Source organism: Taudactylus pleione, unplaced genomic scaffold (genome assembly GCF_031769625.1).
Source record: "Taudactylus pleione unplaced genomic scaffold, aTauple2 ptg000333l, whole genome shotgun sequence".
Taxonomy (NCBI): Eukaryota; Metazoa; Chordata; class Amphibia; order Anura; family Myobatrachidae; genus Taudactylus; species Taudactylus pleione.
In genome coordinates, this window is record NW_028284734.1 from 10,437,262 (window position 1) to 10,451,531 (window position 14,270).

The window sequence follows — 14,270 nt, forward strand, 5'->3', positions numbered from 1 at the left end:
TATTAGTAATTACAAACTCACTCGGTAAATCCATCAACAATTAGAGCGTGTCCGGGTATTAATACTGTCACCCGTAAACTATTACCATGATGTATGCACACAGCTGGGTGTCCAACTGACACTAGCCATTCCCTGAATTCTGAGAAGTGTAGTTCGCAAGATGAAAAACATCTATTTAAAACACATTCTTTAACCCTCAGCTAACGGGTTCACAGAACAGCAATAACATATCTCTATCCTTATAGCGCTGCTAATTGGGGAAGGGGAAAAGTATTTTAACTATAAACTAATCCCAATACGTAGAGAAAAAAAGGCATGATGATGGACACATATTAGTCAGGCATAATCACCACAAAAATATTATATACTTGGAATTGCTAACACTATTCATGTAACAATTACAAAACTATATCAAAACCCCTCAAGAGCGCTATACAATGAACAAATTCTAACCTATGTCAAACTTAATAATCACCTCTATCCCAAAACATCGACTTAGGGACAATAATCCAAGGCGGAGAGAGATCCTATATGGGAAATTTATATCAAACCATGACGCACTTAACACCTCACAAAAAATATTGTAAACCCATTTGTTCGTTAAGACCGGACAGGGAAAGGGTGTTTAACCGATGAATCCATTTAGATTCTAATTGCAGTAAACATTGTGATCTGTCATCACCCCTTTTCAGGGGAGGGACATGGTCAATAATTTTGTACCTAAGCTTGGCCAAACTGCCCCGCTAGGGCAAAGTGTTTGGCCACTGGCTGATCACTATGCCCCTTTTGAAGTGCTGATCGAATGGCACTTCTATGTAAGGCCATCCGCTCCTTAAACATGCGGTCGGTCTTACAGATATAATTCAGACTGCAGGGACATGTAATCATATAGATTACGAACTTAGTTGTACAAGAAATAAAGTGTCTGATCAGATATTTTTTGCCAGTCAATGGATGAAAAAAAACAATCCCCACTGATCATATATCAACAGGTCAGACAATAGCGCTCTTGAGGGGTTTTGATATAGTTTTGTAATTGTTACATGAATAGTGTTAGCAATTCCAAGCATATAATATTTTTGTGGTGATTATGCCTGACTAATATGTGTCCATCATCATGCCTTTTTTTTCTCTACGTATTGGGATTAGTTTATAGTTAAAATACTTTTTCCCTTCCCCAATTAGCAGCGCTATAAGGATAGAGATATGTTATTGCTGTTCTGTGAACCCGTTAGCTGAGGGTTAAAGAATGCGTTTTAAATAGATGTTTTTCATCTTGCGTACTACACTTCTCAGAATTCAGGGAATGGCTAGTGTCAGTTGGACACCCTTCTGTGTGCATACATCATGGTAATAGTTTACGGGTGACAGTATTAATACCCGGACACGCTCTAATTGTAGATGGATTTACTGAGTGAGTTTGTAATTACTAATAACGCAACTGTTTATGCTTTTTCTCTGGCAGTTACATAGTTTCTAATTGGTATCTAACACATTGTGTTAATCTCTTACAATCATATAGTTGTTATACTATTGCAATTATTATGCCATGCTGCTGATTAGTAATGAAATAATGATGTGTTTTTAAATGTTTAGATTAATTATGTGTGGTGATGGGTTTCACTCCAATGACGTCGGTTAACTTCCTGTCCGGAAACTCTTCCATCTTGTTCTCGAGGTGAAGTGCATAAAGGTATGTGTTTGTTAGTATTTTTTGTATCCTGACAAAAGAACCCAATAAAGTATTCTGAAACGTTGACTTCAGCTGTGGGGTCTATTGTATTCTTATAAGACGCCAGAGTGCCGCCTGTTTTGCAGTTCTTACATATTCGTGTTTCCATCACTTCACAGAGCTGGTAATTAAGGATGGCATCGGCGCACCTTCAAGCAATGAGCATGAGTGACGGCTATTCTCTAATTCTTTATATATACAGTCAGGTGCATAAATATTGGGACATTGACAGAATTTTCATATTTTGGCCTCTATTCACCATCACAATGGCTTTGAAATGAAACAAACAAGATGTGCTTTAACTGCAGACTTTCAGATTTAATTTGAGGGTAATTACATCCAAATCAGGTGAACGGTGTAGGAATTTTTCAGTTAATAGCTTTCTACAGCACATTAATTTTCAACACATTTTCAGCAGTCGTCCATTTTTTGTGGTAACGGAGAAAACAACACTTTCATTTCACTTGTGCAATGTATTCCTAACCTTTTATATATCTCTCTTATCAGAGCTTAGCCTTTGGACACCACTAACTTACTGTTAAGATACCCTAGAGGAGTCTGTTGGTAGAAAGTAAAATTGGTTTTATTAATCAGTTTGATAGATGCTTCTGGCATTGTTATTGTAGACTTTCTACACTTCCATTTACTGCTTACACATCAAGAGAGTATTAAAAGTACAAAACACTACTTTATTTCTGCTTTTTACTGAATCTAAATTTATAGATTTTTATTTTACTATCATTTCTCAGCATTTTCATGGTATTTACTTTTGGATGGTTGTAGATCTGGAAGGGAATTGCACAGCAATATAGTAATGCCCCATGGGTAGATTTTCAGCTTCCCCTAAGTACCTACCCTAACACCATATGAGTACAGTGCAAAACTGGAGAAGATAACCCAGTGTAAGAACCATATTGTTCATTAAATGTAGCCTGTTAAAGTATAATGGAAATAAACTTTCATTTTGGAACTTGGGAGCAAAAATTGATGTTTGGTCTGGGAATGTGTCGGTAGTAATATAAGGCAAACCAGGAAAAATTGTATTGTCCTGGTGGATGCTGGTAATAAACAATAAAAACCAAATAGTAAAGATACCTGAATAAAAGGGTTGGTTTATACCAAATGATTTTTCACTTCGAAAACACTTAAAACAAATGTGTACTGTATTGAGAAGGCATATCTTTGAAAAGAATCCATGTATTCCATGTTAGTCTAAATACCTCATATTGATCCTGAGCGGTCAGTGAGGTTTCCACCATTAACATAAAGAAATCTATCGTCCTAGCATAGAATGTGAGATGGGCCACTTCCGGGCAAAGGGGAATGAATGATTATTTATATGTGGCTATTGGGATGCTGGTTTTGATGAGAAGCCAGAACCAATATCCCGACTGCATGACTAACTACAGCAATATTAAACCTTCCTTTCCTGAGAAAGGTTGCAACCACTTTGTCAATAACCTAACTGGAAACCTGTTTGTCAACCCTACATATTTACGATCCATTCCAGTCCTGATTAAGACCTTGGCAGAGTACTGACACAGTAATTACAAAAAACAAGTATGGTTCTGTATCAACTCTGGTATGTAGATAAATAGTGCTAAAGGAAAACCAAAATTAGACAACTCATTTGGTAAAATACCTTAGTATGTCTTGTTGGCGGTGCACCATAAAGTCAGCGTACAATATGTCGGCAAATGAAGAAGACTCGTTTGTGGCGTACTCTTTAGAAAAATGTTGTATGTAGAAGTTTGAAATGAAAATTTTATTGAATATTAGTTAATATAAAGTCCTATATAACTAATCAAATAATGTCTGTGTGTGTGTTTATATCTATAATAGTCTATCACATGATATCTCCAAATATATTGAGCTTGAATTACTAGGGGTAGTGATAGTACAGTATGTCCTAAATTGGACTGGGGTGAGGTGAAAGATTCTACAACAGAATATACCCTCCAAATAGGGTGATAAAATGAATCCGTATTTTTATGATCCTACAGTTGAGAGAATCACTTTCCAATACAGGGTTATTAGGTAAATTATCCTCATGGAAGGCTATTTTAAAGGGAATATATCCGGGCTCCAATTTTACCAAATATAAACCTTTCACAAAACCAACATCAAAGTGACCAGGTTACGATTATGTCAACATAAAACTGTGTTGCCGTGTTTAAGAATATCACAGGACCCAGATGGGCACATATAACATAAGGCAAATGATATAAGTAAACTGTCAAATTTCAGCTTCCATTACCATGATGTCTCTGACAATATTTCAGCTAGTTGCTATTAATTTAGACATTGCATACTTGGATTTGAACTATAGCTGGGACACGGGGAACATCCTTACTTGCCATGGGAAGAATCCATTGTAACAAAACATGTAAAGAATTTGAACCCTAGCTAAGGAGAGAAGTGAATCTTGAGCTTTCAAGTGTTCATCTGATAGTTCCTTTCATGCCTGGAAAAACCCACTTGTAACAATAGTGATGTATGTGCAGTTCACTTTTGAGTGGCAGTAATACAGATGCACCCAGTTAGAATGTGGGTGATCACGCCACAAATGTGCGCACGCATCACGCCATGTGATTCCACATTCCTGCATACGCTATGGCACGCACTGGAATCGCACCATGCATTCTTAAGGAGTCACGGTCGCGTACGCAGTGTACGTATCCGCTTAAGGTTGTGCATCTTGCACTATGCGTGGTGCGATTTGCCGCACAAGCGGCAAGGATATAGCTGGGCATATCTGTAGATGCCTCTGTTGCACTGTGTCAAGAAATGTTCTGAATAATTGACTCTTGTAGCCATTAGATTTACATCTACCCTAGTTTTCTTGAGAATATTTATTTTTGCTGTATAGTAAACCTGAAAAGTTTAAATAATGTTGCTTTAGTTCAAATTTTTATGGGTGCTAAATCTTAAGCTCTGTACACACGTAGCGATCAGACAGCAATCAGATATTGTTGTGTGATCATCCTTCATGTGCTGGATGTTCGATATCGAACATCCAGCACATGCACCAACCCCAAAACAACTATAACGACCCGGGATCGAGGATCGCGGGTCCCTATAGTAAACAGGCTAACCTGGTCGATATCGGCCAGGTTGGCCTGCATGCGCGGGCGATTATCAATATCGACCATCCGTGTCCACGCATCAACCATCTTTTGGGGGTTGGAAGGGCCCAAAAACAGGACGATATGATCGATAACGATATCGTCCTGTTATATCTGACTGTGTGTACGCACCATTACTGGAATGGCCCACGATGCCTAAAAGAGGATCTACCTAAAATTTCCTGATGAAAACTTGGAAAAACACTGTTGCTGTCATGTTACAAGTTGTAAATAACTGGCCTTACTTACTGATATTTTTAATAATGGAGAAAAATACGTACAGGCCACGGTTACTTTCCATGGTTGCAGATGTTGCAAATGAAGATCAGGTCTTTAAAAACTGCCTGGCAAATGGCAGCTCCAGCGTGTTTATCAGTTTACACCAGTCCAACACCAATCAACAAGTGTTAATCCATTAATATATATTACTTAACCATAACAAATTTAATTAGAAAAATAATTTTGAAATGGAACTATCCTTCAATGTAATTAATGAAAACCCAAAAGTGGACAGTTCCTCTCAATAACACAAAATTGTGAATTTCATGGTTAATTTCTATCTAAAATGTGCTTTTAAATATTAATTTTCCTGCACCTTTACTTCGCATTGAAGCTCCCTCCCTTGTAATCATTCACATCTGCCATTCAGGTAAGGGGGTCAAAATGAATAGTAAAAGCTTTTAATTTTGTAAACTACTTTTAAAACTAAACTTAACCTTTAATTCATTGTGGTAGCTCAAAGCTTCAGGCTGATTAACTTTTGGTAGCATAGGCCATGGAAGAGCAAGTAACTGGAATTACAGACTGTAACATAGCTCTTGGCCTGCTGCTGTTTGCATAATAGTCATTTAACCGGTCTGCGCTATATTCCAATCACACATGTAGTGAACAAAAATAGCTGTCACTAGAAAGTGCACAAGATACTGACATGCTCCTGTTTCAGTGTAAACTGCTCAAGCCTTCACACTGTTCTGATTCCCATTATATAAAGTTTATAGAGAGGAACGTCTCTGAAATGACTTATTGTGTTAGGTTAATCATTTCCTACTACTTCTATTTTTCTCTAGTTCTTCCAGGAACGTATCATAGTTACCAAAGTGTTTGCATAGTAATAGTTTCTTCTGTGCACAATTGAAGATACTAATTAATCTTGTTTTATTTATAGCAAATTTGGAGAACATTACCATTCAGTATCTAAGGCTGTGAATCACCTAGCAACTGCTGACTGCATCTTCTCTTTGGCTGATGTGGCCAAACACAGTGATTATTGCAGGTAATCAATTTAGTGTCTGTTCCCTGTTACATAATACTCAACACTCCTAAAATACAATGCCTGTCACTAGATTTCATTTTTCTTATACTGTAGTTTTAATTTCTGAAAATCCCTGTGGGCAAAGTAATAGACAATTAAACTGTATTGCAGCGCCAAGAAATACTCTTTCACACAAACCCACATAGCATAACACTTCTAAGAAATATTGAGGAAAAGGAAAAATTGTTGTCAATTTCTTCATTAAAAAATTAATAATATTCCTTGTGTATCTGGCATTCACACAAGAAAATGTGCATGCTACTCCAATTATAAAAATGTGTTTAATTTGCAGACCAACTGTGCATGATTGTGGAAGTCAAGTAATTATTAAAAATGGCCGCCATCCTGTGATTGATTTATTACTGGAGGAGCAAAGTCAGTATGTCCCGAACAGCACCAGCCTCTCAGTGAGTACATAGAGTTTCGCTCAGCGTGTACTCCTTGCATTAGAATACATTCTGTACTAATTCTTATCCAAGGTTTGATGTAGTTCCAATATTTTCACTTACTGTATCCGAGAGCCACATATTTGTGCCTTGTTGCGGCTTCTCCAACATCATGCCACAGCCAAGAGCCGGCGCTCATTCAGGGGTCTATTTATCAAACGTTCTCTGCCCTTAAAGAAGTCAGAATTAAGTTTTGCACCAATTTATCAAAGCTATGAGGCGTTTTGCAAGCAACAGCACTTGCAGCACACGTGCCAATTATTTTCAATGGGGATGGCATTAATAGGCTATCTCAACAAGCTTTGAAAAGCTTATCTAACACCATCATCAGTGGAGCAATCTGGCCAGAGAGGGGTCTTGCTATATCTCTCCCATGGCAAAGTTTCTGCAGTGCACGTTTTGCTGGAAGTAATGTACTGCATATAGTGATTGCTATAACATTACTCATCACCAGGATGGGCCCTTATCACAGTCCACATTCCGCCAACTGCAGATTGATAAATAGCCCCCCCCCCCCTTTTCCCACAAAAAGCCCATTTATTGTTGCAGTGATACAATGGCACAATAAAGAATGCTAATAATTGGACCTTCATCTCAGTTTGTAATAAATAGGGTCTTGAGTAAGTTCGCCACCTCTTAACCATTGATGCCCATAATTGCCTAATGGTAGTGCAAGCCCTGATTGTACCTTCAACTTGCTAAATGTCAAACTGAGAATATATATAAAAACCTAAGCTGAGTATTATGGTATCTTAATCAAGAAGTCTTATCTCAGATGGATATATCCAGTATCAACAGGTTTTATTTAAAGCAGGCTGTTGTAAATGCATTATCTAACATAATAGACATTGCCGTTGTCTGTAAAGTGCATTTATGTGTTTCTATTTCCATATTAATGTAGGCTTCTCATAGAAATCTGTTGCTATGGAGAGGATCAGCCTACAATTTCACTGCTTCACTGGCACTTTTAGTATTGTTCACAATGTACCGACTTCATCTTTCTTTATCGCAGTTAAGCTTTGGCTAACCTATTGTTAATAACTCATCCAGGGTGATATATATATATCAATATCACCTAGCTAAAGTCTATGTATGGGCTATGCTTAAAGAAAAAAAAATTCTCAAATTTCGAACATTACCTTTTACCCTTTAAGAGTCGCCTGTGCTGTGCTTTTAGTTTAACCCCTTCACTTCTGAGGGTTTTCTGCCCCTTGTGCTGAGGCCATTCTCCGACGTTAGCGCTCGTCGCATTCCAATACGAATATCACTGATATTTTTATGCGGTACCCACAAAAGTTATACCTTGTTTTTTTTTCCGAAGACTTTGTAATTTCAGAAAACAACATTAGTCTTTATACACATGCTGACACTTTTTATTAAATTTTCAAGAAAGGGAACCAAAAGCAAACATGAATATTTATTGTCTAATAAACACTACAGATACTTGTTTCACAATAAATCACCTTTTCATAAACGTAACATGTTGACATTCACTATGTCCACACTGACATAATGCAGACATGTTCAACATGTCGACATTGTGCACGTCGACAGAGAGAATGTAGACTATACTATCTAGCCCTAACTTTAGCCGAGCGCTGATATGTTCATAATGTAGACACTTTTAACATGTCGACATTCAGAACCATTCCATATTCGTGTCGACATTCTAAACGTCAACAATATGACTGCATACCGCCTGCAGAGCATTTATTAGGTTTGCCTTGTCCCTGTTTTATGTTTTTCCTTATTGGCTGGCACTGCAAAGCACTGTGGTGCTTTATCAATCTTCAATAATAAGAACTTGAAGTACTGTACTGTACTTTTGCCTTTTAAAATGGGATTTTGAATTATGTGTGCATGAGTAAGGAGAATCACCCCCTGTTTAGAGCAACAGTACTGTTTAATATATGGAGAATAGTTACCTGCAATTCTAGCAGGGCACTGACTCCTTTGTTCTCACTGACTACTCTGCAGAGTAATTATATGCCCAAATTAGTTGGTAGCTTGTTGAGTACACCTTATGTAGATTTCACACAATGGGGGAGATGCATTATAGTGGCCTCTTTACTGAGGAGAAGCAGGAAGCAGTGCCATCGAAATATATTAACATCTTGTCTGCCGGAGCGGGGGAGTGAAAACTCTCCCCACCTGCGATCCCTGCCAGACCCCAGAGTGTATCAGCCTAGTGCTGATGCGCTGTCTCACACCTCCTGGCCGTCTCCAGTGGGCATTCGCAAGATCTCGCGAGAGTCCCGCAGCCAGACACAGTGCTGTCCCGGCTGTGGTCAGGCCACGACAGTTGCAGCTCTGGAAATTGATAGCTGCAGCTGTTGGAACGGTCAGTACCACTGACCGTTCATACATTGCCTATCATCTAGCTTGTAGATGGCAGCACGTATAATGACAGGGGTGCATAGCGCCCCTGTCATTTAACACCCAACCCCACATTTAATACATGGGGAGAAGAGGTATAAGCGCACATAACATGCGCTGATACCACTAAACCCCATAACGCACCTTCATACATCGCCCCCAATATCAAAAACTACACTATAAATGGTTCCTTTCATGACCATATATCGTTCTTTGCACGTGACTTCTATGTGTATTTTAAGTGTAACTATTTGAAATATCACGGGTGTTTATGGCTTGAGTAATTATAATATTCTCACATACATTTTGATTTATGCATTTTAAAATTTAATTGCACTTTTCTTTCTTCTTTTATCTTATTACATTTCCATTAACCATTTTGGATGCACATGAAATTTCTATATCATATCATTAGATGTTATGTGACCTGTATGAAAAAAACATTTTTGCGTGTTACCATACGCCATTCACTATGTATTTGGCTAGTGCCAGACCAGCATGAACCGTTTGTTTTCCATTTAGTTTATTAGGTGTTTAGTGTTTACTTGGCTGCTTCCTTTTTGGAGCGCTAGTATAGGTTGTTCTTGCTCAAAAAATCTAGTCTATACTCTGAAATAGCCGCCTTTATAAATACTGAAGAGTTTTCCTTTAACATTCTGTGATGATAATTCTTGTGTGCTTTGATAAAGTTGTTTCTATTCTGCACAGGATTACTTTTCCAGCCACAGCTGACAATTTATGCACCAAACTATAATAATAGCTTATAACATGTAATCTTCTTTTTGGAACAACATTAGTGGATGGCGTGAAGCTCAACAAAAAGTTTAGTTTTGTAAACAGCGTTATACTGGTTTGCTTTTGTAAAGCCAGTTTACCTAACGATAGTCATATACTGTATACTGTATAACTGTTTACTGTGTGGTGAATAAACAGCCATCATTTCCTTATCCTGTCGGGTAATTCAGGGCTCTGTTTTCAGTTCATGGCAAAGTGCCTAATGGATTTTACCAGGAACCACAGTAAATGACCTGATGCATATTCTATTAATCTAGCTGTCCTGCAGAGCGTTCTCAGTTACAACTAAGGCACGTTTTGTAAAAGCGCAAAATAACTTTAACCACACCATCAGGCCAACTGTGAAACATAATTCTAGTATAACAACCGATATATATAATTAAGAAGAGGGGGGGGGGGTATATGGCGCTAAACTAACTGGCTTATGTGAAATTGGAGTGTTTGTGTAATAATTGTGTGAAATAACCACAATGGCAGATGATGCGGGTACTATAAAAGGTATCTGCCGTTGTGGTTATTTCACACAATTAGCACACAAATAACACTTCAATTTCACATAAATCACTCGGTGTAGCGCCGTACAAAGCAGACCCCCATAATTATCTACTTCACACATTCAGGGTACAGCAGCTTCCTATCACAAGCGCAGTATACTTAGTATCAAAACAACCGGTACAATATGTGCATTGTTTTATATAAAAAATTCATTGGTCTGTTTGTCTGTCTGTCCTGTTATGCATTCGAACACCCCTGCACCGATTGGGATGAAACCAACGCAAGTGGTCCAGTTAGATCCTGGCCAGGTTTTAGTGGGGGTTAGGGTCCCGCTAGGACCTCCTGTGCGTGTACGCTATACAGAATTTTGACCCAGGCAGCCTGTTCTGAGCCTTCCACTGGATGAATTTGGACGACATCTCATAATAAAGCTTAATAACTTGGCAGAGACTCACCCCTGCTGCTGTGGGAGTCGACCCCAGAGACAAGCCACGGGTGTGGGAGCGTCCGGTGACTCCCGGGCTAACTGGTCGGAGGACCCGCCACAAGGCTAAGCGTGATCCCGGAGACCAGCTGGAGTGTGATGAGTGTGGTGGGGTCGAGAGAAACGGATGCAGTATGTACCACCCTGAGGGAGACCCGGCGGGGAGGCAGCACTGTGGGGAGAGGATTGGTGTCTGGACTGGGGCCTAGAAAAAGGAGCAGCACCAGAAGGAGACGGAGATGCCAGCACTAGGAATCCTCTACAGACCAGGTGATGTCTGGAAATGCTGACTGAAACTTAATAAAATGGCATAAAAATGTATATGTGGCTCCCATACCACCACCTATATTAAACACATCATTAAGCTTTGTTTCTTCTTCAGAGTCCATAGGCTCCACAGGGAGACCTTGGGGTGTATGTGATGGAACTGAATCTGGGCACCACTCAGTTAAAAGCTTTCAGCTCCCAGGATGCACTGGCCCACTCTCCCTATACCCCGCCCCCGACCTAGAGGTACCTCAGTTTCGTTGGTGCCCGGCCAGAGTCGGTCACCATTTCGCAGAGGGCTGCTTAGGCAGCCCTTAAGCTTGTTATTTTTATGATTTAGTTTAGTTTCATTCTTCAACAGAGCGCGGGGAGCATCGAGACGGCAGGCGGACACTAAGGGGACAGGTGTAAGGCGTGTCATCGCTCGCGGTGACCCGGGCATTAAGGCAGTTAATATCTCCGGTCTCAGGGGACAGACCGGAGGTGGCTGAGTGTGGACGCAGGCTCTAGCCACCGCGATCCACTAAACCAACAGGGACATTCTGTGCGGGAACCAGCGTCTCGGGGGTTAACGATCAGTCAGGGGAGACAGCTTCCCCATTTCAGCGGCTTCTCCCCTCAGCTCAGGGTGCCTTTCCTCTGACATCTGGCTTCCCTGAGCTGTTTTCGTCCTTGGCCACGCCTTCTCTGAGGTCTCCGGCGGCCATTTTCTTCATGGTGCAGTCGCAGCTCTCTCAGGACAGCGTGAGGTCCGGTCCCCCTACATACCTCTCCCTTGGGTTAGTGTATGTAGCGCTATAGTCTACCAGACACTGAGTCTGTGTAGTTGATTGTAGTGCCAATTTGCAGTGTGAATTCTGCATTGTATGGGACTTATGCTAACTCTGCCTGTCTTTTTTCCTAACTTTCGGTATATACCTATACCTTTCCTCTAATTCATCCCTAATCCAGGTGTAGTTAGGGTGGTTCTTTTACCTCACATATATAAAAGTTAATATTTGTGAGATCTGTCACATACTGTTGTACGCTGCACTGTGCCATATTTAGGCATACAGTAGGCCCCTGCGGCTCAAAGCGTCAGACAAGACCAGTGTGGCGCATACTTAGGCAGTGGGCTCCTGCAGCTTATCCCAGCATCAGTCAGGACCAGTGTTGTGCATATATATATATATATATATATATATATATAATTTTGATTTACTTTGACATATTGTGTCCTTAGTTGACTAGACTTTAAAGTATGGCCCAGGGCAATACTGGTCTGTTTGATGAAGCACTTCTATCACAGGCAGAAAGTGGAGCAATCTCATTTACTGATGATGAAATTAGCAAAGTTCTCTTTGACAAATTAGATTTTAGCACATTACCTGCTGAAACATCTGCAGATCTTTTTTATAGGTTACTTAGACTACAGAGGAGGGAAATTGATCTTTTATTACATGGACAATTTTTGTCTGAATATCACCGTCGTAAACAGATCCCACAGGGTTTTAGGATATACAATATTCCCACATTAGGTAGAAATAACCCAGTATTCTGCAGTCGCTGGTGTGCTATTTTGAACAAATGTTCACTGAATTTAATGGTTCTGGTGATTGAAGAAGTAGGAGGTGAACTTCAGAAGGTTAAGGTTGAAATTGAACAAGCTAAAATTGTTACCTTACCCACCTTAAAAGAGGACAAGGCTAATAATTGGTTGGAGAGATTGCAAACACAGATTGATAACTATAGAAAGGGATCTTACCTCCTTTAAGAGAAAAAAAACTTAAACAGTATGACTTTGGTAGTCACTCTGTACAGTATTATCGTTGGTTGTTGGGCGTTATTCCACATTCTAGGCCCAAATCACAAGCTAAAACATACAGATACAGCCACAATATCCAGCAGAGTCTGGTTCCTCGTTATCAACTTCAGATACAGACGCCTATCAGGATACGTTAAAAACTAGCAGACATTTTTTAGAAACAGGATAACAACAGGAACGCCACCCTTCAGACAACAACGACGACATAACCGGAGACCACATCCGAGGAGGGGTGGTTACAAGGAGGCGGCGCAGAGGAAGGAGGCTCTAGAAGCTGATGTTGTATTTAATTTGTCTAGCTTTACGCTCAATGAGGACCAATTGAGGGTATTAAGCAGAGGTTTAACCTTTGTACCTACGTACAGACATAGCCGCTTTAATAACACCATTGATCTATATAGATTTGGTAGAAATATGCGATTGAAAGAATTTTTCTCCAACAAGGGCTCTACTGATAATATAGCTGGATTTAAAAGACCCTCCACTTTTGACCCACCTTCGAACAATGCAAGTCTAAAAAGCTATCTTAGGTTAGTAAATAATGATATGATGGCAAACAAGGCCCCTCGAGTATTTAACAATTTATCTCCTGGAGAAAAAAAGAGCATTACAATCCTTAAAAGAAAATCCATTTTTAGTTATTAGACCTGCCGATAAGGGCGGTGCGGTAGTATTACAGGATTGGACCGACTATGATGCCGAAATCATGTCCCAACTGCAGGACAATAAAGTATATACCAGTTTGGCTCTTAGACCAGTGGCCATTAAAGTTAAGGTTGATATTGTTCTCAGCCATGCTCTTGCACATAGATGGATTGATGACAACGAATTCCAATATCTTACGGTGGATAAACCTCAATGTCCTATAATTTACACACTACCTAAAATTCATAAAACACTTGTGAAACCACCTGGGAGACCAATCATTTCTGCACAGGGGTCTGTACTTCAACCACTAGCCATTTTTGTTGATAGTGAATTACAGCCATTAGTGTGTAACCATCCCACCCATCTCAGGGATACTGGACATCTGTTACAGTGTATTAGAGAGATTGATGGATTGGAAAATATAATATTGGCTACCATGGATGTTAAGTCACTCTACACTGTGATCCCTCACCAGGAGGGCATACGATCATTAAGGGAAGTTCTGATGACCAGGTCCAATACACATAGGCCCACGGATTTATTAATAGAATTGGCTACACTTGTGTTTTATAATAACCACTTTCAATATAAGGATGGTTACTATATGCAAATTTCGGGGACTGCGATTGGCTCCAATTTAGCTCCATCATACGCTAATATATATATATATATATATATATATATATATATATATATATATATATATATGGCTAAATATGAACAAGAACATATAATTTCCAAATACGGCAATAAGATTAAATTCTACTGCCGTTTCATTGATGATAT

General features: G+C 39.6%; 1 protein-coding gene across 2 annotated transcripts in view; it reads left to right on the forward strand.

Moving 5' to 3' along the window:
* Nucleotides 1-14,270, forward strand: part of MSH3 (mutS homolog 3) — a 324,355-nt gene that overhangs the window by 239,342 nt on the left and 70,743 nt on the right. For both annotated transcript variants that reach the window (XM_088443712.1, XM_088443713.1), the window contains exons 18-19: nt 6,023-6,130; nt 6,462-6,576. In XM_088443712.1, the coding sequence (XP_088299838.1) occupies nt 6,023-6,130; nt 6,462-6,576 (223 nt within the window). The remainder of the gene's footprint in view (nt 1-6,022; nt 6,131-6,461; nt 6,577-14,270) is intronic.